The 24707-nt window shown below is 33.1% G+C and overlaps 2 protein-coding genes across 5 annotated transcripts in view; one reads left to right on the plus strand and one right to left on the minus strand.

Moving 5' to 3' along the window:
* Nucleotides 1-348: 348 nt before the first annotated feature.
* Nucleotides 349-2406, minus strand: LOC140051832 (transcription factor Jun-like). The gene has a single exon (XM_072097154.1). The coding sequence runs from the start codon at nt 2234-2236 to the stop codon at nt 1295-1297; it is 942 nt and encodes a 313-aa protein (XP_071953255.1). The 5' UTR covers nt 2237-2406; the 3' UTR covers nt 349-1294.
* A 427-nt stretch (nt 2407-2833) lies between these two features.
* The window catches only part of LOC140052385 (mutS protein homolog 5-like), a 68023-nt gene continuing 46149 nt past the window's right edge, over nt 2834-24707 (plus strand). Inside the window, exons 1-6 of one of the 4 annotated variants that reach the window (XM_072097985.1) lie at nt 2834-3188; nt 3546-3580; nt 8971-9079; nt 9453-9608; nt 14240-14327; nt 15762-15983. In XM_072097985.1, coding sequence (XP_071954086.1) covers nt 14265-14327; nt 15762-15983 — 285 coding nt within the window. In that variant the 5' untranslated portion in view covers nt 2834-3188; nt 3546-3580; nt 8971-9079; nt 9453-9608; nt 14240-14264. Of the gene's footprint in view, nt 3189-3476; nt 3581-8970; nt 9080-9452; nt 9609-14239; nt 14328-15761; nt 15984-24707 lie in introns of those variants that run through there. The other 3 variants (XM_072097984.1, XM_072097986.1, XM_072097987.1) reach the window with 3 other exon arrangements.

A 24707-nucleotide genomic window follows, 5' to 3' on the forward strand; every position in this document is an offset into this window, starting at 1 on the left:
ATCACCCACACAATTACTGTACAACAATGATTTTAAATGCAGTACTGTATTTCAACTTTCTTGAGGTGGGTCAAACCACCCTCTCCCGACATGAGTATTTCATTGTATTTATTATCCTGTATGTTATTGTGTATTGTGGAAATATATTGAATTGAACCTTGATAAAACGTTTATTTAAAGGGCTGAAGGAATTCAGGAAAAATTCAGCTGAATAGTAAACGTTGACAAATTTAAAGATTTCATCCCCCACTAGGCCTACTTCTCTCGTTGATTGTCTTCTAGTTTGTGATAGTTATTCAGTCGTTTTTCGTCTCATAAATACACATAATACAATACACGAGACTGGAATAAATTTTCTTCATATTTTAAAATTTTATTCAGTGACCTTAAATTTCTTTTATACATAAAATACAAAGTAACATAAATTGACTGTTGGCCGTCATGCGATCTTCTGGCCAAATATAATATATGTACACTTTCAGTCAACATCGCCGCCGTTCCCGCTCGCAGAAACTACAATGGTATTTAACCTCAATAATTATAGAATTTTACTGGCAAATCAGATTTATTTGATTATGTACCGTTATTATTTTGGCAAAATATAGGATAACAATGACCAGCAGTTGCCCTCCTTAATAATTTATAACAATATTATCCACATATTATAATAATACTGATTTTAGATCGTTTTTTTAATAACTAAACGTAATGGTTCCAGCCCAACTAATTTAGCCTATCGAATTTGTATTTACAACGAAATTTTTTACTTTGACCTTTATTACGTATTCCGAAATATGGGAGATTATTTATTCGTGATATGGATTGTTGATATAGCATTGGCCTAAAGAAGAGTACAAATAAAAACTGCTGGTACCGTACACTTTAAAGTCACGAGTTGAAACTCGTGACACGGACTTCACATTTAAAAAGATTACTGAACCATTGCATAAACCAATATTGATAAACGACACAATTGTCAACTTATTTTTACAATACTTTTAAAATGCATTATTCATTATAAATTTAGCATACATTACTGTCTGGTCGTAAACAAATAATCTCTGTCATTTACAAAAATGCTGGTCTTACTTTTAGTTATTGTGTAGGCCTAGGTGACATATTCGAAGTATGCACAGTATACCCGAATAAATATAAACATTATTACAAGTCTTTAAAAAAGTTGACATTTTTTGCTAAAGTAGTAGTACCCTATAAAATAAACTCCCTGTTTCTTTGTAGCGTTCAAGGCAAAATGTTCTTTTCATTCATTGTCTGTTTATCAAGTTTATGATGTTTAAAATGCTAACTGTTGAGCAAGCATAACCTGACATCCACTCTTCACATGTTCCATTACGTTTTGTTTCAGTCGACATACTTGTTCTCTCAATTTTGTGGCTGCTGTTTGTAAATCTTGATTTTGTGATTTTAATTCATCTACTTTATCTTCCAAACGTGAAATTCGCTCCAATTTCCTTTTACGACACTTGCTGGCCGCAATCCTATTCCTTAGTCGTTTCCTTTCGGATTTAATCCTTTCTTGTGTGTCCATATCAATTGGGGACATTGGTGGTGTGGCATGGTAAACTGGCACAGTTTGTTCTTGTTCTTCTTGTTTTATAATATGCTGCTGTCGGCTCCAAGCTTGCGGGTTATTATTGATGACACTCACTGAAGCATGGGCTGTTGACGTAGGCATACTATTATTTGTGGTGTATGTCATACTTACAGCTGGTGAAGCTCCAGGTAGAGTTGTTGTTGTGAGTGCTGGATTGAACGCCTGAGTACTGGTTACCACAATATTTGGTGGGGCTCGGGTTACTACGCCTCCTGCTTGAGAGAAGTATTGTACATTTTGTGCTTCTACCACGCTACCGTCCTCGCCATTTGTATAATGATGCAAATTATGAAGAGCCTCCACAAAGCCTTGAGCAAACGCTGCTTGTTCGTCCGTTACGTTTTTCGGGCAAATGAACTGCGTTGGTGTTGGTGTTGTGCATACATTTCCCTGCTGGTTAACGATCAATTTTTCAAGTTCAGGTGATGCTAGTTTTAACATATTTACATCAGGTGTAGATAAAAGTGTAACTGGCTTCTTACTGCGAGAGCCAGGAGCTAGATCCAAAGTCATGGTTTTCTTTTTCTGTATCCAGTTTGGATGGTCTTCGTAAAATTGAGTCTCCATCTTGGATCGTGTCTGTTGTACAATTACAGTGTCCTTTTCCTCAGTGGTCGACATACAAATGAAAACACTGACTAAACGTCTCTTAGGTTAAAGTTGTGAGTCACTACCGACACAAATATACTCGGGATTCCTTCGTTATGTATTGGTTGAACGATTTTTGTGTTTAGCACATAGAACTCGACTGTGTTTCTTCGAGTATTGGAATGCGTTTCCTAAGCAAAGGCTGAGTCAGTTTTATACCCACTGACTCAATGTCTAAAAATAGTTACTACTGAAATGACATCAAATCCTAGCGTTTTCATTGGCTGGAGATGATATCATCGGCTATAGTAGATGCCCAGTTCTGACTTCTGATTGGCTAAATCGATCACAGAGCATTATGGGTAGTGGGGAGTGCCCAATTTATTGACGTCACATAAAACGGGTATTCTCCAGGAAGATTACATTTATATGGAGGGGTGAACATAAGGAAATATGTAGTTAATTAATTTATTTTTGTAAAATAAATAAATATTTAAATATTTATTTGGTAAAATAATATAATATAATACATTTCATTATTATAAATTTCTACTTTAAGATATATAAGAATGAAAAAAAGGGAATTAGTATAATGGGATGACCTAATCAACTAATCAGCTATTGTGTGTTGCGGATTACGACGTCACAATAAGCACTCCGGAAACAAACGATTTGACAACAAATGGACGTTGTGTTGTTGTCTGTCCCGTGACTTGCCTTATTTGGTAATTGTCATTAAAATCGTTCAGGTGATCGAGTAAGCGTGTACTTATTGGACAATTTATAAACTTAACTTTCCCGCTGCATTTATATTTATCGCGTGCATAGACAATTTTACTAGCCTGGGTAGTAAAACCGGGAGTAAAACGCAAGCTTGGTTTATTAGGCATGAGTTAGACAACAAGATTAGTTAGAAGAAGGCCCCTCTCTCTTGGCTAGCTAGGGCCTAGGCTAGGGAGCCTAGGCCTAGACCTACTAGACTACAGTAGGTAGGCCCTACTAGGTTAGGCTAGGGCTAGGCCCCTAGCCTAGCTAGGCCTAGTAGTACTAGGCCCTAGCCTAGACTAATAAGGTTGGATGGACAGCCTATATTTATCATAATATATAATAGTAATGTAAAATACTAAATAGGCCTAGGCCTAGAGGGTCTAGCTATATAGGTTCTTCCAAACAAGGATAATGGTAGGATCAATCATGCATGTTAAATGTTATCAATTTCTCAACATCGTGATGGGCTACATATATCCATGACATGATGGAGGTATAAAAATAGACTCCAATGATATATGGAATGGCAATTAATTAATTGGTACAATATTTTGTCTTCTGTTTTAAATTTCAGAAAATATTGGTAATTGTTACACAAGATTCGAACAGGTAAACAATATATATTATATAATAACAATACAATATAATAATAATATAGTTACATTATAATATTGTGAAAAGACTAAAATAATAATTGAAATAGTGATTTAAATACAATCATTTGTTAATGTTATAATACACAGAAGAGTATTGATGAATATAATTGTTTAATTTATAAACGGAATGTGTGATGTGTATGGCTAAGTGTTTCTGAACACCAGTTCGGCAGTTTAAAAGAATTTGGTATAAAAACACATTTTCATGATCACACCACTTTGGTGAATTATAAGGTGCTTCAACACAACCAACATCTTCCCCAATGTTTTAGTAGTCTAAGATAGATTAGGTTCATCAATATAAAATTAATATACAGTATATATTTCATGAAGTTTTGATGGTTATTTCATCAGTGAAATTCTTTAACTCTATTTGAGATATTCATGTTTTTCACAGGATTACATGAAACATTGTAAAAAAGTTGGTCATGATCAACACTAATACCCTTACACATCATCACATAGCAAAACTCACCATGGAAGCAACACCGGTATTTTGTTTGAATCTGAATTTCAGTTTGATTGAGGATGATATAAAATACTTTAAATCTTCAAACTCTGGAAACGCACACTGGGGACACAATGTGAAAGTTACCAGAACAATTGTTTAGCATCGCGTCACATTTATTTTACTGTAATTGTGTTTAAAATTTGATGTAAAACTTCAGTATTGCAGGATTGATGTGAATGGGATCTTTTCAAGGTTTCTGTTGGTGTTTCTTGGAAGTTTAATTACTGTAATTATAATGTGAAATGGTATTAGTAAATACCATCAAGCTGGCGCTAATTACTTTGAATAGGATATCATCATAAGAAACTTGTTTGCATACACAATATAATAGATTGTTGATTACATTGTATGTTTCATTCAAGTGTAAAATTGATTAGGATTTTCTTTGGGTACCAACCAACTCCATCACACCTATTCTAGATTAGTGTAAATATATGAGTCATACTATTCTTTTGTAGTACACTGTCTGGCCTGCTTTTGAAGTGATTATGGAATGTATAAACAGAGGGTTTTGAAAGGGCATACCAACTTTTGATTTATAAGCTAGGAGGTGTTCACCTTTCACTTTCTGATAGTTAAACTTGTTATTAACAATCATCCCATTTAATAAATCATTGACATTTGAAACTTTTCCCATTTGACAAATTAGAAATCTTCCATTTGATTTATGAACCCATAATCAAGGTACAGTACTTTGAAAACAAATACAGTATAATTTTATCATCAATATAATATCTTGATAAAGTTTGTAGTAAACATATATTTTGTTTGGAAGTTCTTTTCAGAACTACTGACACAAACTGTTAAGTTTCTCTAAACTCACAGTTTTTTCACAACTACTGAAATGAACTGATGAGTTTCTCTAAACTCAACAGTTTTTTCACAACTACTGAAACAAACTGATAAGTTTCTCTAAACTCCACATAATTTTCGGAACTAATAATATGTGGTGTACCACAAACTTTATACTGTATCAACATATTGATTTCACCATGCAAACCTTCAAACAATATACAATTTCTAATTATTACCATTACAATTAAAGACTGCTCTTTATTTCAGTGTGTTGTTTTAGCCTGAAAGTTTTATACTGTATATACTGTATTATTTAAAAAAAAAATAAACATACACTGTATTAAAATTGATAGACATAATTATTGAAGAATTTCAAAGCTAGAAAGATATTTGCTAGTAAAATGTTTTTATTCTAATTTTTTGAATATTAGCATTTTTTTATCACCATTTATTTGTTGTATGGTGTTTGTTTAATGCAGATTGATTGATTAATGTTTTTTGTTTTAAATATAGAATGCGAACTTTGATCAAATGATAGTAGGTTAGTTCCTGGTTTATTTATGCACAATATACAGTAGCCACAATATATAAACTATGATGTCATAGTTAGCTTTTGGAATTCCATCACATACAGTTAGAGTGGGAACATCACAATGGTTTATACTACTGCCATGGAAAGAAAATTAAAAAGTACCATGACCATTTAACATGTTCAACTTCAGGTATTGAATAACTTAACTATCCTACTTAGAAACAGATTCTATAAACACGAACAATTATATATAATACTGTAATAAGTTTACATAAGCCAAACACTGATTATAAAAAGAAAAGTTTCCCATTTTCTGGGCCGAAGCTATAGGATAGTTTTAAACGCAAATGCTATAACAGCTCCTAATATAAATATATTGAATAAAAATAATAAATAACCAAAGATAAGAATCGATGTATCTGAAACTTCTGTTTTCATAAAATGATATTTTTATTTTTGAAAATTGTGTCGGTTTGTGTCTAATATTCGATCTGAAGTCAACAGTTTCATTAATGACATAGCAATATGTTTGTTTTATGTTGGAACTGAATGTTCCTTGTTATTTAGAATAGAAGAAGGGAACGGTTGGTAAGGGTTTTTATGGCAGAAGCCACGGCTTGCACCGGGAATTTTTCCCTCTTGTTGCGACGACCACACCACTTTAATTCTTGTGGCTACGCACTGAATTCGTATTTCCAGATATTCCCAGCACTGATGTAAAAAAATTTATCAAGATGCATGTCAAGTAAAATACATGATCTTTCATAGTTCACCTCTAAGTTTATATATAAACAAGTTTGACAGTTCTGTTTTTACTATTCAAATTTATTTTCTTTTATTAAAGTGTTTGGCACAATTCCAACTTGCCATTAAAATTCCATAGGTGACTCATTGGTATTGACTATTGTGGTGGTTTACATGCTTTCCTAAAAGAATACCTAGTTGACATCCTATATCAGTACCATTGTCCAAATTGTGTCTTGTTCCTGAGTGAGAGATTTAAATTAAAAGTTTACATTTTAATTTGAAGGCAAAATTTAGACTGCATATTATCTTTATAGCATGGTTTTACATTGAATCGCTACATGTAGACATCTCGAATGCAAGGTACCCACCCCAAGTTGAAACCTGGTAAACTTATCAATAATTATGATTGATACTTGGTAGTGTACATTGATGCTGGGGTATTGAAAACAGTATACAAGCCCATTATGTGATGGAGTTGTGAGTACCACTGATCCACTACATCAATTGAAATTAACCAAGCTTGTTTAATTCCAAAAAATATTGTGTATTTTGTGTTGATTTTAGGCTTAAACTATGTGATATGCAATTTGGCCACAAGGCCAGGAGGTAGTTAGTGGCAGATCCAGGATTTTGGAGGGTCTAAAAATTGTAAAGTGAAGTGTTGAACTTAATCTAATGTTCTGTCATTTTATTTGCATTCCATGTTCGAAATCTGATTTTATATTTTTCATATAAAGATCTATCTCTGCCAGATTTGCTTTATGGCCAGTGGCCAAGTTTTGGGTCACTGACCAAGTTTTGGGCTACTGGCCAGGCAGTGTCTGGTTTTTAAAATGCCTTTTAAAGAATTATGGATTAAGATTTGTTAGGAAAGTTGTGTTTAGAATAAGTACCAGTCGTCGCAATCTCGTTTTGAGAAGGTTGAATGTTCGTATCCTTTGGGTAATTTTGATTCTACACACGTTTCAATTTTTTAGTAGAATGATTCATTTACTTTATATAATTTGTTTTGCTTTAGTTTCTTTACTAATGATGTCATTTATCTTTGTAACCTTCTTAAGTAAATTAATTACAACAAATCAAATGTAAATCTGACAGTCCGAAATTTGACAAGTAATAGCATGAAGGTATAAAAGAATGAATTGGTTTTAACAACCACCTGAGGATATGTCAGTTGTACATGACTCAGAAATATGTGTAATAACACCTTTATGCCTGACTGGTCATAAGACTGCTGCCACTGCACTGCTGTGTTAAGAATGATCTCATACACAGGGTAGCCCAACCAGGTTTGTTATGGTTTTGTGTCTGATGAGCATTGTTGCTATGCTGTTGCTATGTGAGTCATACAATAAATATTTATAGATTTTCTAATATTGATCTGTACTGTAGTGGAAATACCAGGTACAGTACAGTGTAACATCCTGTATTCTATATTTGCGTAGGAGTTATTTTGGCCTTGATGTTTGTGTTGCTATTGTCCATGCTTTTTCATGAGGAAGTATTGTACTAAATAATAATTGTTGTGAAAGAAAGAAATTCAGTAAATACATTGTGACAATAAAACAAATTCTTGAAATACTGTGTATTATATTTATACATTTGTATGAAAAATATAATAGAATTGATTACCATAAAACCTTTTAAGTTTTTCTAGAGCATGTGATCTATGGTTTTTATCCAATTAAATATAAATTGGGTAATTCCAAGTAGGGATGGGTGTATTTTAAATCTATTTGGTACAGTTATGAATGTATGCAAATAATGAATGTGTATGAGTTGAAAGATTGACTGTTCTATCTTAACTAGGCGGGGCAGAGTTTAAAATAGAATGTTGGAAGTATACTAGCTGGCCTTTTCAATATTTCAGTATATTTGACAAAAAACATTGACGTTTCCATTAATTTTGCTTTTTTTTTAGTCATTTTGTTTGTTTAAAAGATGGTTTCAATATTTTTTATTTAATTTTAATAGAAGTTTCAATACAGTTGAACCCTTAATATGAGTGTCCCCTGTTTGGGTGCCCCCTGAATAAGGAGAATGTATGTAGTCTTATATATATTTCCCCTTATTTACTCCATTGAAAAGACTATAATATCCATATTGTCCCAAATGAGTGGGGTTTACTGTATATTTAGTTTTATTTACTCATAACTTTATCATTCGGATTAGATATCTGAACACACATTAATAAAGGAACTTGATTGTTTAGAAATTAAAATACTTAATCTAATAAGGAAATGCACTATTATTGAATAAGTAATAAAAGCAGTGTTTGATTAACCACATCCTGGTTACATCTTAAGGATAAGTAAATAGTAAACAATATCTCTATTGTTTATTTGGTTTCAAATCATATTTTATTGTAATGGAAAATCCCCTAACTCAAGACGTTCCCTTCCGCAGTATAATAATCTCAGTGAATTACATACTGAAATTAATTAAGTAGTTCTATTACTATACCAAGAGAAAAGGGGTAGATGAACAAGGGTTTAATGTTTTATCAATAGTAAACAATATCACCATTGTTTGTTTGGTTTCAAATCATATTTTATAGAATGGAAAATCCCCTAGCTCAAGACCTTCCCTCCGCAGTATAATAATCTCAGTGAATTACATACTGAAATTAATGAAGTCAATGGGTTTATGTAAAATAACAGAAAGTAAAATTATGTAGAGGTATAAAATTAAATTATCTCAACATCTGTCTTTTGTCTATGATAATGATAATACAAGTGGCTCATTTATCATTTCTCAGCAAGAACCTGATTTTAGTTTTGATGTTCAACCTGTTAGAAGCCAAAGTTGAACAATTGACTTCATTCATCAAAAGTACTGGGTTACAAGACTACAATTAAAATGTCTAGGTAAGTGCTAATACCAAATCCATGACTCACTTTAGCTAAAATAAACTAAAACAAAACCTGCTTCAGTCTATTAAATTAATATCAGTTTATTATATTTTTTCTTTAAGAAGTACACAATATAGTTCATACTTCAGAGTTCACTACGTGTACACATTTAGGTCCTGTTTCTGCTCTTAAAAATTAACAGATAACTGTGTGAATAAATTACCCAAAAGTGGAAGCAGAGATGATACATTTTTAATAACTGGTGATATAACATCGGTTAAAAACACCCAAACGATTTGGGTTAGAACACTATTCGATTGTAAAATCTTGTAAAAATACCAATATCGAATATCTAATGCAAAAACTGTGCTTTTATTTTACATTTCAGTTTGAAATGTTGAACTTTTCTAATTGTTAAGTGACCTTTACCACATTTAATGATATTCATATCATTTGAAAACATCTGTGCCAGTAATATGAGAACAAGTTACTTCTTTACTCAATGGAGTTAGTGTGATGTTCTACTGAAATAACTAACAGTACAGTAAGTCCTGTTTCTATAGTTTAAAACAATTAACTTTTTTATTTGTCTAGTATTACTTGCAGATTTTAATATATGTCATATTTCTGCTGCGAACAAATAACCAATTATTAACTTTTTGAATAAATTAACCTGGATTACTTAGCAGCAGAAGCAGGACAAATTTTTAGTAAACCGTTTTTAAGAAAACTGTTCAACTTATTAGGGATCGAGTACCGTAGCACAAATTGAGCAGAAAATGCTAAAAATATTATTTTTTTTAATAGACAGTTTATTTTCTGTGATGCGCAGCAGTCAGCAGAAACATTTTATAATACTTACATTCTTACTAAACAGAGTTGGTTATTAAACTTTAAACCAAATGACTGGCCTACCTTTTATTAAATTCTAGTAGTATACAGTAAACTCTAGGTTGACGTCTGTCTGTTGATGGAGGGCATTATTTTATGGTTTTTGTAATTGTTATAATTTGCAGAAATTGATGTGGTCACATACCATGGAGTAAAGCCCTCCATGCATACAGATAGGATATGATCAATTTGTATTTTGATTTGTGGTAAATAATTTTTATTATCAAAATAAATTGCAAAATATACATTGGAAATGCAAAATAATTTTTGTTCATTCTTTATGAAATGTTTTTTTAAAAATCTATATCATAAAGAGATGAATGAACGTTTCCCTTGGGTTTGAGTCACAAACTCAAGTTACTTGCACTGAATGGTATGGCAAGTATCGTGAGCAAAAACCACCTGTTTATAGCGTAAAGCTATAAGCGAACCTCATCCTCGTAACCCCAACCGCTTTCTTCCTCTCGACAAAATATCTGTTGCAGTCCACATGTTCACAATCCCGCAGTGAGCCACAGTGAATCAAATCATACTTTGAAAATGAAAACATTCTGATTGTTAGCTCCTGTGATTGCCTGGTCATTATAAGTTTAGTAACTAGCACATGGTAATCAAACAGTCACTTGGGGAAAGTACTTCATCAACAGCTTGTTATGAATATTAAAATAAGTTGGCATGGTTATATTTTATTACTTGACTTAGGTCAGTATTAGTTGGTACAAGGTTGTCAAATCTGAATCACATGACAGGAGAGAGCACGTTTATAGTAAACGACTTAAATGTTAATATTAGATTTTAATGGTTGGAAGATACATTCAAAAATTTAAATTAAAGACCCCTTCCCTACAATTTGTGATGTTTTGTAAAAATACATATACTGTATATTACTTTAAAAACATTAAACCAGGTCATTCCTTGTCTTAAATGTACGTTTTATGGTAAATTATGATAAAAAGTGAGAAACAATGCACTACCTAAGTAGCTTGCGGCGAATGACCTCTCGTGGACGGTCTTTAGGCCTAGCTAGGCTGAGTTTTTTAGGCCTCTGGTAAACATCGGTAACGTACAAACATCGTATGCTAGCTATACTGTATACCTAGCCTGACGTTTTGTAGTTGCTGCATTAATTGTCTTTCTATTTTTGCCAGACTTCGTTGATATAAATTGGGCAAAACCCAAAACAAAAATCAATCCGCGCGCAATGCATTTTGAGATTTATAGTGGGCGGCTATAATTATTAGAATCGACTTATTTTTCACATTTTAATCGTTTAAAGACGAAAAAAGTTATCGCAATAAATACATTAAATATAGTTTGTGATCTTAAATTAGATCTAAAAAACGTAGGGAAGGGGTCTTTAAATTGCAATGATAATTGATACATAGAAACTACAGTATAACTGTAAAATATATGTGTTACCATTTTATATGGATCTTCGTTAGGTTAGAGACTAATAGGTATGTTCACATGTACGATGTAAGGCTAGCGTAAGTCATGCGTAACCTATGCCTTTGAGTGTGAACCAGGCAGTGGTATTTGTTATCTCCACTCACTACGCTACATTGTGAAGTTATCTACGACAGCTACATACCGCATTAACTAACGCCATTGGTTTTGATTATTGAAGAAAACATATATTTGTAAATTTTATGATTGCTACATTTAAAAAAAAACAGAAACAGCCCTCTTTTATTACTTGGATAAAAGATTATTTTTTATTTCTCCTGAGGTTTAGGAATATAATAAATCAATAAAAAGCAACCATAGCCTTTACTACAAATTTGCTATATGATAACATTTTAGCCTTGGTTTTTTAAAGTAGAATACAATTTGTTATTGTTTTTATTGTTTTTCTAATAACAATAGGATTTGTTAAACAGGCTTAGGGAAACTTTCAAGTGGTTTCCTGACTTTCTCTTCTAGACCACAAGTCTAGATAACGAAGGTTAAATCATGTCAAATGAAAGTACTGTAATCAACTTTAGTTTCACATTATTCTATTAAAATGTTTAATATTTAATAATTAAGCCTTTGTTTATTGGAGTAGCAATGGTCTAAGAAGCCATTTCCATAAAATAAAAAAATGCAAAAAAAATGATGATATTCTTCTTTCGAAACAAACACTTAAAAAACGATTAACAAAAATGTGAATAACATTTCTACTCAAAGTAATGCCGGTAATTAACTCGGTAATACATGTTGTGTACAGGTGTTGATGTCTTGTCCACATAGACTGCACCTAATTGCTCACAAACACAGTTTTTTGCTGTTTTATTTGGTAATTGAAACTGTAATCGATTAATGTTTTTTTACATTTTTATGAAAATCATTTCTATCGCAAGGAAAAAGTAGCATTTAGTAATTTCATGCGTTTCCTAGAAATTCTGGGGCAACATGTTTAATCATTGATATTTTTAAACTTCTAAACAGAAACACTGTGTATCATTGGTGTTTTGAAACTTCTGAACATTAAATTACAATTTGCATAGAACATTTAATACAATCATTTTTATGATTGTATTCTTCTTTTTCAAAGATTTCTAATATTGCTGCAAAAAGGTCTTTTTTGTTGGTAGGATTAACTGATGCAACTACAAATATTTTACTGGTGCTGAACCAAACAGGTGCTGTGAATTTCTGACCAAGTGAGGTCCATATTCTCAACATTTTCTGACCACACACCCTGGCCCATGTTTGGTGCTGAGGTGGTTGAGACTAGCTCACATCTACCCTTAAATCCGAAATCCTCCCTAAAGATTATCCAATCCTCAACAATCCCAACCATGTTTATTTTGCTGACTGGAATTTGTTTACTGTACACTTACTGTATGGTTTGATCAATTATGCTTATTGTACCTTAAAAAGTAAATAAATACAATATTTTGGTGATTATTATTAGGTAAAATTGCATTAAAATTAAATTAAAAGTACATTAAAAATAATTGTTAAAATATTAAGTATATAGTATATAACTTCTTGGCTGAGTCATCTAAGCCCGCATCTAAGTTTTTAAAAAATATTTTGCTTGTATTGCCCGAAACCCGGAACAGTGTTGATAATTTAGATGATCATGATTTTCTAGTATACAGGACGTTAGTTCATCTTTAATGAAAATTGACACTAAGTACTCGGAGACAATTATCCTGAATGCAGGTTTCTGGAGATTTGTGATTCACTGATGTTTTAGACTGGCTGTTGTGAGATCACTTTTGGATTAGTAGAATAATTCTCTTGGCTATGGGATTTAGATAGTAGTAGAGTTTGAATCTCATCAGTAGGAGATTAGTAGAGTGTAATTCTCATGAGTAGGAGATTTGGTTGTTTGTAGTTGGTAACACTAATTCTTTTCATGCACCCTTACTGGCTTGTGAAGTGATAATAAGGAAAGCAAGGGTGGGATACCCCCTTTGAAAGGTGAAAAAAAGGCTTTAAGAAGTGTCTCAAATGTCGGGTAGGCTTCAGACTTGACTGTTTGCTAATTCTTCAGCAGTCGCTTGGGTATAGGATTAGATGGGATTTTATTTATCTGATGACAGACTATATATTTAGTCTTAACTATTATTAGGCAGCAGTCTGTGATTTTTATTCTTCAGGTAAACCGTTATTAAGTAAATGATTAAAGATAACTAATGATAAAATCACTTGATTATCAATTATAATATAAAATATTTCAAATTTTTATAATTTGTCTTGATGAAACATTAGTATATTAAATTTCAGATATATGGTTGAGGAAACTTTTTTTTGTTCTTTCGATCATAAGTATTTATGATTCACATAAACTATTATTATTTACGGTAAATAAAATGTTCAACAGAATTTTTTTAAACCTACTCATTTACATACAGGATAGAGAATCATTGTATTAAAAAACTATTGCAATAATTAACAAAATTCATCTTCATTTCCACTGACTAAACACGCAATTGTGATGATGAGTAGTTATAATAGTTTGATGAGTTGGCCAAAGATCCTGGTTATGAATAACAAAACATGTCTTAAAGTTATTTTGCCTTAAAATAGATAGTGGTGACTTGACTATTTTATCATTTGTTAATTGAAAAGCTGGTGGCAAGTCTACCAAAGAAGCTATAATGTTTTAGGAAATTACTCATATTTTGTAGTAAAGAGTTTCCTTTAAATGATAAACAAGCAATCATTAACAACAAATCAATTTCTTTTCCTGCTGTTAATGTCCATTGCATAAAATAATTTCCTTGTAAATCCAACTTTTCATTTGCAGGAAATAACCAGATAGTTATTAAATTAGTTTTCCTGTTTCAGAGATCTTTTGTTGTGGGGGAGGGGGATGTGTGGCTGTGCACACTTTGAATTTGCAGCACTACATATTTTGTTACAGTACAAATCATTGGTAAATAGTTTCGTTATTTACGATAATAAATCATAGACTTACTTAAACTTCTCATCACCTTTCTATTTCATGTGTGTTAAAACTGTTACAACTACAGATGTTTATAAATTCTCAAACTCTTTCTTACACCCTGCCCCTACTACCAAATCCTAGTATCAGGTATACCAATTCACCATTGCTGAAAGTTCGGATTGAAAACTACAAAAAAAGGAATAAAAATAATATTGATAGGAGCAAATTGCCTAATGCTTTTCAGTAAACAACATTCCTTGTTACCTTTTTTATTGGTCTGAATGCCTAAAGTCTGTGGTCAGACAAGTAAAATGCTGAACCCTGGATTTTTACTGCATGACCTACATGTAAAAAAATTCATGACTTTATTTTAACCCAGGACCTGGGAACTTAACACCCACACAGAAGTTATTTTTCACACATTCAATATAAAATTTAAGAGTATGTTGAGACTCACGGAGTTACGGTGGAGTTATGTAAGCGGCGTACACATTTTTGTGTCTGAACCATGCCGCGGATTAGCATTAGGGAGCTGTTACTCCGCGCCAGTGGTAGATTTCATAACGCTAATCCAGTGATGCATCAGTGATTTTAACCTTAACCACTGAAAATACACGACCACGATTAGCAGACAGCAACTACATACCTGTACCCTATGAGACGACAGCGAAATAGCTATGTCAAATGTATTTTCAGGTTCAGATTTTAAAGAACAGTAAAGTTGGCGTCAATTAATCAGATAATAGTCCGTGTAACAATTACGTTTTAAATTATTTTGAATTAAATCAGTATATTTGAAAAAAAAACAAAAAACAATGTTAACTTTCATGCATTGTCATGAATGTACACATAGAGTTCTATCTGCTTTGACCTGATAAGAGTGTTTTAAACGCAAGGCATTAGAATGTTGGTAGTTTTGTCTGAACACCTTGGCTTTTAACGCCACGGATTACCGTACGCCGTACGTAGATAACTCCACCGTAACTCCCTGAGTCTGAACATACCCTAAAATTGAAACCTTCCATAAACACTGCGAAAGCCACCCACAAGTTTTTTGATCAAATCAAATCAATTTCTATAGGTACTGAAAATCATTACTTGAAGAAACAAAATTATCTTTAAATAATTTAATGTAAATAAGATAACATTTTTGGAAAATTCAGAGGTCTTCATTGTTTTTGGAATGCTGCGAAAAAATTGGTCATAGGCCCACTAAAAAATGTTGCTCTTTGTCTTTACAAATGCTATGGAAGGTTAAACTACCAATTTTATTGATTGACATAACATTGCATTTACCTACTGTACTTTGATTACTTAAATTGTGTATGATTCACTATACTTAAGTGCTCGTAAGATAAATCGTTTAAAAAGTTTAAAAGTTTTTGATAGCTAGGTTGTAATTTTCAGATTTGTTTTCCCCAGATAATGGATTCTACTAGTTCGTTCTTCAGCTCCAGTGTCCGTACAGATGCTACTAGTGCGTTGAATACATCATGTAGAAGTGTCCCTACCAATGCTACTACCAGTGCTTTATCTTTATCCACCCCAGGTTCCTCCAATCTTGGTAGTACCACTATCAGTAGCCATGATGTTCAGGTTTACAATAATCCAGAAAGACATGACCTGTTTGAAACACGTTCTGAGGTAAGAAAAACATTTTGTGGGAATGATTGAGTTGAATAAAAAGCGCATCACCTCCAAAATTTTGAACAGAAAAGGCATTCTCTTCTTTTATTTTCAATTGGCAAAAACGATCACTTATTATGCACAGATTTTGAAATACGGAAGAAGTCTTGCAGAGATGAAAGAATGACATGCTCCGCTCTGGAACATAAGGTCATACTGTAAAATGTTCTTAGATATCATCACTGTATGATACTTTTTGAAGCATTTTTCCACCGTGTTCCTCAGCCTATATTAAAGTATGACTCATGGAAACAAACAGGCATACCACTTTTTCACTTATGGCAACCAAATATAACATAAATTTGTCAACATCTAAAAGCAGTGTTTTTTTTAACCACCACTAAACATGGGTTTTTAAAATATGCTATTTAACATACCTTCCCCAAGAAATATATACTAAACTCTCTGAATAACTGGAAACTCCCAAAACCAGACTTCTTAAGGTTCAAACGATGCCATCATCATTAAAAACACATTCTGAATATCAGAATTTCTGGCAAATATAGAAATATTTGGACAGCTCAAAGGGTGTAAAGTATTGGGAGAGTTCACTGTATGTATTGCTAATTGATTAACTTAAAAAACAAACCAAAACACCTATACTATGAATCAAAGGGTGTATGGTTTACACAACTAATTTACTCTGCAATAACTAATGACATAAAACATGCTAATTTAATTGTACTGCTAAGTTGTTGCACCAGTGTTATTGGGGGAAACAGTATGCGGCCGATCACGCTGTTCTAACGAATGCATGTGAAGAAGTCAAGGCCCGTTCAATGGTAGGGTGTGGTAAGAGACCCTGTTAGACCACTGTGACTAATGTCCCTATAGACCCATGTCCAGGCCCAACATAACATGTTGACTGTGTCACTTCTTATTGCTGTAGAATCCCTGCTTAATACAAAGAAGGTCAACACAGTGGGTGTATGAGGCTGCCTTTCAATCACTTGTCAGTTGTAGCAATATTATTATCATAGTATGTTTATTTTACTCTTAAAAAGATACAAACATTGTCAACATACTCAATTTAAAGATACATTGTCACTCTTTTAAATATGAAAATTAATTTGATAAAAAGTATTTTTAGTCCACCTTCCTACTTTTTTTCCTTGTCGATTTTGTTTTTTTTCTTGCTGATTATTAATATACAGTTAATGGAAAAAATGGAATAAGTGGAAACAAAATGTAGAATCTATATGTCATTTCTTATCACCATTTACACAAAATGTGGAGTTGACGAGTGGGAGTTGAAACCCCTCCGGATAGATGCAGTCGTTACATGGGACAAGCTCGTGCTTTTCCGCTTACCGTTACCACTCGCATGTGTAAATTGAACTTAAAGGAGAAAGTTGTTGAAGCTTATCAACAACACCTGTAAACAATCGCGCCTAGACAGCCTACAATAACTTTGCCTTTCTAATCTCTAGTAATTTCTTATTCAGAATGTGTAGGATGCCATTTGACTGTTAGTGTTAGTGTTACCAAAGGCTCTACAAGGCTCTTGTGATTAAAATTACACTTTACACACATTATACAAATCCTTTCGAGGAATACCCGCAACAATACATTCTTTTCTTCCATTTTAAATCCTCAACTGTCATGTCTATTCCTCTAAACGTGAAAACAAAATGAAACTTTTATTATGAAATGAACTGCATTGCTGCAGTGAGTCTATGCTTAAATAACATATTAGTTATCATACTTAATTAAGCCACCAAATACGCCATTAATCGTGAGCCTTCAAAACTGATTTTGCAATGAGGGAAATGTTTGACCTGACACTGGATTTGAACAAAAACCCATGAATTGTTATTTTAAACAATACTTTTAAACCATGCTGCAGTGCCACTACACAGAGGTACATTAAACCACATTGCTAATATTTATTAAATAGAAACCAAGTTTGAACTATACTGTAATTTATGCAAGTTATTTTAAAACTTTCTAATCAAAATGAGTCATGGAAACCTAATCCACAAATGATGCAAGTCACAGTATCTTGATAATAAACTACTTGTACTTTTTAATTCTTAACTTTCGACTTTTAAAACAATTTGCTTGACACTTGGTTAGTCATACTATTTCAATAATAAACCTTTAAGATTTAAAAGATCATTTATATAATCATACTTAATTGCTGATTCTTAATTCCTTCAAATTGAATTTTCTGAAAAGAAACTTATCAAGTTGTAGATTCTTTCCCAGTTTATTGAAAACGATTAATATTTTGTTTAGATAAAGTTTTGGGATGTCAGATAGTTGATTGTGTATGATAGTTAAACACATGTCTGTATGGATAAGGCTATAGTATGGAGTGTTTATCTCCATACTACAGTACCATGTATTCTTGTTGAACCTATGCCAAATCATTTTAAAATAGCTTCCCCAAAGACTATGGTGTTGAATGAAGTTGCTTGCCATATCATTCACTGGCCTTGTTATATATAGGCCGAAACAAGCTCATTTTCAAATTTCATTTATAGAAAGTTTCTTCACAGGCAAAAACTTAGTACCATCTAGATCTGGTTATTGGTTTATTTAAACTTCAAAATCAGTGCCATAGCGTAGGAAGAAAGGGACCCTCCAACAATGGGCAGTTGCAACCCTGACCCTCATTCTATGATGCCTCTTAAGCTCTGGAACGAGCCCTGGATTTAGCCAGTGAGCGCTCATAGCTGTTGTCCAAAATATAATATGCTTTTGGCAAGTCAAATATTTTTATATTTGTTTTTAATGGGAGCAAGTCTAGCAGTGCTTATGTCTTGGGTTCATATCTCACTGAGAGTAATAGTCAGAAGCTAGTGGATTTTTTTTTTACCAGTACCAGACATGTTTCAATGTATTTATTAGAGATGGCAGTATTAAAAAGTTCATAACTGCAGTACTATTGTTGTTTGGAAGTGGAAAAAACCCCTTATGTTTTATTGAAATGAAATTCTACTAGTACATATTTAATAATCCACACCCTAAAAATTGCTCCTTTTGTAAAATTATTAAATGTCATAAAATTGATGATTTTGCACTTTTTGTACACCTGTGCGTCACTATATATCATAAACGAGTTTGTTTTTTCATAGTATGACCACGTTTATCCGTTTTATACAGCTATCGTTTTGCTTAAAACTTTATTCACAGTGAAATGGTGATTCAGTGTTTTCAAAAGTTTTCATTTGAAGAATGTGTTGTCTATGACTAAGATTCATAAGAGGGTCATCGTGATTCGCTAGTCATCATTGAGCACTAGGCTGTGTCATCCCCGCAAGTGACTCACATCCTTGCTTTACTGTTGCCGGTTCACTCTAGGTTACGACATTAAGATACAAACTGCACGCAAACTTTTTGCGGTGTAAGATGAACAACAAGAACTTGTCACCGATATCGTTTGAAAACAAGAGATTTGTTTAGGGAACAGGCCTGGATAGAGGCCTAGAATGTATTCTCAGACATACTCTTCTTGTATGGTACCTTGATAATTCTCAAGTGCAATAACTTTATCAAAATACAATACTTTTATTTTTATTGCCACTTTTTTTTGCATTATCAAACAGTTAAGAATTATAATTATTATTATTATATTATAAACAACAGTTTATTAAACTTAATTATATTATTTTTACAATGGCCTGTTTATGCTTATTTCCTACACTTACAACAGTCCGCAACTTCTTGCAAAATTTTGATTTAATTTGTGGATCTCAATTTCTAGTACCTTTTTTGGCATATGGTTAAATGATCTCGCAAATAATTTTAGAATTGTCAACAGTACAGTATTATATGAATACTGTAGTAATGGTCGTCAAATGTCAATGTTTGAAGGATTTATCACTATACTGATCCATTACACCTTTGGCTAGATATAACTAGGATGAGTTCCAAATATGGCAACATCAATAAAATACAGTGTACATTATATCATTCCTGTAACTGGCAGGTTGGATGTTTATGAAAAAAAAAAAAAAAGTGACCTTTCCACATCCCTTCAACCCCATCTTTGAATTTGGTTTACTGCTAGTGCTACTTTATTGTTTACAAGCATGATTGTTTCGTGAATCCTCCCTGTCATGAAATAGATAGAAATGATAAAAGCAATGAATTTGTCATTGAAAAATTTTCAACAAAATAAGGTTGTTTGGTTGTGTTTATTTGTCAGTTTAATCATTTAAATGTGTATCTAATTATCAAATTAATGTGGTATAAATCATTAAATAGAAGTTGAATCATTTCCGTCAACTTTTAAGATGAGGAAGAAACAACGCTGTTGCCGCTGACTCAGCCAGCAGGTGATTTAAAGTGTTATTACGTAAAGGATGTCTTACTTAATCCAAATTAAATAGTTGGGAAATTAAGTATCAAGGGAGAACTGTTATCTAATTAGCACTATATCATCAATACAGTGGGGTTTAAATAACATAGCTAGTGGTGTAGACATTGAGGAAGGAACTCCCCTTACTGAATACCCGCATGTCTGCACTTCAACAACCAAAAGTACAGTTTTTATTACAGTTGAATAAAAAATTAACATTGGCATATTTAGAGAAATACATGTTACAGTTGGTTTTTCTGTGACACTACCACTTTGTGTCTACTCCTCTACCACGTATCTAATTTACTACTGACTACTCTACTTCTACCTTGGGACTACTCTTGTTGTACCACCTTGTGACTACTCTTGTTCTACCACCTTGTGACTACTCTTGTTCTACCACCTTGTGACTACTCTTCAACCACCATGTGTCTACTCTTGTTCTACCACCTTGTGACCACTCTTGTTCTACCACCTTGTGACTACTCTTGTTCTACCACCTTGTTTCTACTCTTGTTCTACCACCCTGTGACTACTCTTGTTCTACCACCTTGTTGTTTCTACTCTTGTTCTACCACCTTGTGACTACTCTTGTTCTACCACCTTGTGACTACTCTACTTCTACCACATTGTGACTACTCTTGTTCTACTACCTTGTGACTACTCTTGTTCTACCACCTTGTGACTACTCTTGTTCTACCACCTTGTGACTACTCTTGTTCTACCACCATGTGTCTACTCTTGTTCTACCACCTTGTGACTACTCTTGTTCTACCACCATGTTTCTACTCTTGTTCTACCACCCTGTGACTACGCTTGTTCTACCACCATGTGTCTACTCTTGTTCTACCACCTTGTGACTACTCTTTTTCTACCACTATGTGTCTAATCTTGTTCTACCACCTTGTGTCTACTCTTGTTCTACCACCTTGTGACTACTCTTGTTCTACCACCTTGTGACGACTCTTGTTCTACCACCTTGTGACTACTCTTGTTCTACCACCATGTGACTACTCTTGTTCTACCACCATGTGACTACTCTTGTTCTACCACCTTGTTGTGTCCACTCTTGTTCTACCACCTTGTGTCTACTCTTGTTCTACCACCTTGTGTCTACTCTTGTTCTACCACCTTGTGACTACTCTTGTTCTACCACCTTGTGACTACTCTTGTTCTACCACCTTGTGACTACTCTTGTTCTACCACCTTGTTGTGTCTACTCTTGTTCTACCACCTTGTGTCTACTCTTGTTCTACCACCTTGTGTCTACTCTTGTTCTACCACCTTGTGACTACTCTTGTTCTACCACTTTTGTGACTACTCTTGTTATACCACCTTGTGACTACTCTTGTTCTACCACCTTGTGACTACTCTTGTTCTACCACCTTGTGACTACTCTACTTCTACCACCTTGTGACTACTCTTGTTCTATCACCTTGTTGTTTCTACTCTTGTTCTACCACCTTGTGACTACTCTTCAACCACCATGTGTCTATTCTTGTTCTACCACCTTGTGACTACTCTTGTTCTACCACCTTGTGACTACCCTTGTTCTACCACCTTGTGACTACTCTTCTACCACCTTGTGTCTACTCTTGTTCTACCACCTTGTGACTACTCTTCTACCACCATGTGACTACTCTTCTACCACCTTGTTGTTTCTACTCCTCTACCACCATGTGACTACTCTTTTACCACCACCATGTGACTACTCTCCTACCACCTTATGTGACTACTCTTCTACTACCTTATGTGATACTCTTCTACCATCTTATATCACTACTCTTCTACCACCTTGTTGTGTCTACTCTTCTACTACCTTGTGACTACGCACCTTGTGACTACGCACCTTGTGACTACGCAACTTGTGACTACGCACCTTGTGACTACGCACCTTGTGACTACGCACCTTGTGACTACTCTCCTACCACCTTGTGATTACTCTCTACCAACTTGTGGCTACTCTTTTTCCACACCATGTCTTTATTAAATTCACTGCAGGAATGGCTTAACTGAGATCATTTTTAATATAGTTTTTAGTCTCTTTGATTGAGTTTGGCATAATTGGTTTGTTTAAAAAAAAAAAAAAATTTTTTCCACTATATAACATAAAGGCTGCGATCCAAATTAATTCTTAATCTGTATACTCAAGTATTCGAACATGTTTTTTAGTTAACGTTACACATAAAATTGGGCTAATACCCTCTGCTTTCATTTTACTTTATATTAAGTTTAGGTGGAAGTTACCCTGTTTTCTATTTCCTCTTTACCCTAATTAGTCCCTAAAATGTTGTCCTTGCTCCAACTTGCCCTCGTCCTAATATCTCAACATTTTGACCCTTTATCCCCAATAGACGTGAACAAATGTTCAACATTTTCTTGCAACGTAAATAACAGGATTTTCTTTATTAAATGCAATTATAGGTGATAGTTTGGTATTTTTTAAATGTATTTAAAATTTCTATATACTGTATAAAATACCTTTTTAATAAATTATGCATAAAGTGACTAAATAAAACAATATGTTTTATTATATTTTAATAATAATAAATTAATAATGACGTTATTATTTCTTCATTTAAAAATTAATGTAATTTTCTTTATATATATTTATCGTTTTGATTTAGCTTTTTGCTTATTTTATTTTGTATCTCCATTGAGTTCCAGCCACTGATACTGACAGCATTGTCATTACTTTCAGTAATTTGCCTTTGTTAAGAAGTTTTCTGTAAAAAAATGTAAAGAAGTAAAGAAATGTAGATTTGTATGATATTCAAAAAGTGAAACTGGTACTTATTATATAGGCCTATAGAGTCAATTAAGCCTGTACACTGGGGACAAGGGTTTCATAACCCTCAACATAAATGTCTTTTATTTATTAAGCTTGGAATAAACCAGCCAAACACGATTGACAGTACTTTAATTTTACAGCCAGGTTAGTACACTTGTTGGCCCTCCATTTTCCCCAGGGCTTCACAAATTAAGGCGGTGGTGAGTTTGGCCTCGACAAGTTCTGTGATATTTACCACTTTTTCAAATGTTGGCAAGTATGTAGTAAATTTTGTGAAATAATTTTATTTTGATCGTAACAGAATGTATTTCATTGAACTTAATTTACCAGAAATTGATAAGGAAATTCTAAATACGAGAGGCTTATTGATTGGCAAGAAGTCAAATGCCTTACAAAGGTAAAAGAGCCACCTACACTTGAAAACAAAGCTTTCAAAATGTCTTTCCTTCCTACATATTAAATCTGTTTTGACAGATTCACCCAAGAATTCATGTCAAGTTATTGACCCTTGTGTTTAAAAAAAAATCTAAAAATTTTCAGTTTTAAGTTTTTTATTCAGTTTTAATCATGTATGTCAAGTGTAAAAAAAACTCAGCTTTCAAATTTAAAAAATCCCTCTCCCCCCCCCCCCTCCACTTTTTTTTTAATTACAAATTGGTATAGATAATCTATCATTTGTAATCTTTTTGTTATATTAAAACAGAAAGTAAGTTTTTTATACCAAAAATGACCACTAAGGAAGTCGTTATATAAATAGATAGTACCGGTATAGACACAAATTATATTGATAACAATTCTCATTTTCAGAACATGATCTCATTACTGCTTCGAACACCACTTGTCAATGAAAGTTTAATTTTTTTGTAGAAAAAAAAGTTTTATTTGATTTTACTCTTCTTCTTTATACTGGGTGACTTTCTTTATATTGTTCCAGGACCATGATCAGCATACCTGGAAATGGTCCCATATTCTTATTGAATAATGTGCAATTATTGTAACTTGTAAGTTCAAGTGATCCCAGCAGCCTTGCATCTGAGCTGAAGAACGAGGAATGTCACAGACAGGTCTCGGACCCATGCCGATAACATTCTCCCTTAATACTACATTACAACATAATGCTCTCTCCATATGATATAGGAATAAGATGGAAAATTATACAGTTAGCAGTACTAATGTTTAAGTACTGTAATGTTTAGCCTAATTAGTCTGTAATAGGTCATCATTTTGTCTATTGTACGTCTGCCTTCCCATGAGTTGGGTATCTCATCTGGAGAATAGTAAACTACATCAGTTTATAACTTTATAGAGGGCAGTACACAAATTACTACCCTCATTGCTTTATAATTGACCACATCAATTAATTACTAGCTGTTTTGAGTTGCTGTCATTTTACATATAGGTATTATAAGCTTCATAATATGACCCAGTTCTTTAAAGATTGAGAGTTAAATGTATTACAGATGAATATGAATTTATGGAAGGTTAACTTATAATAATCATAAATTCTCAATTACAGTATTTCAAAACTTTGATCCATATGGTTCTGCATCTAGTCTGTTCAAACTTTAATAGGGTTTTCATACAT

Source organism: Antedon mediterranea, chromosome 6 (genome assembly GCF_964355755.1).
Source record: "Antedon mediterranea chromosome 6, ecAntMedi1.1, whole genome shotgun sequence".
Lineage (NCBI taxonomy): Eukaryota > Metazoa > Echinodermata > Crinoidea > Comatulida > Antedonidae > Antedon > Antedon mediterranea.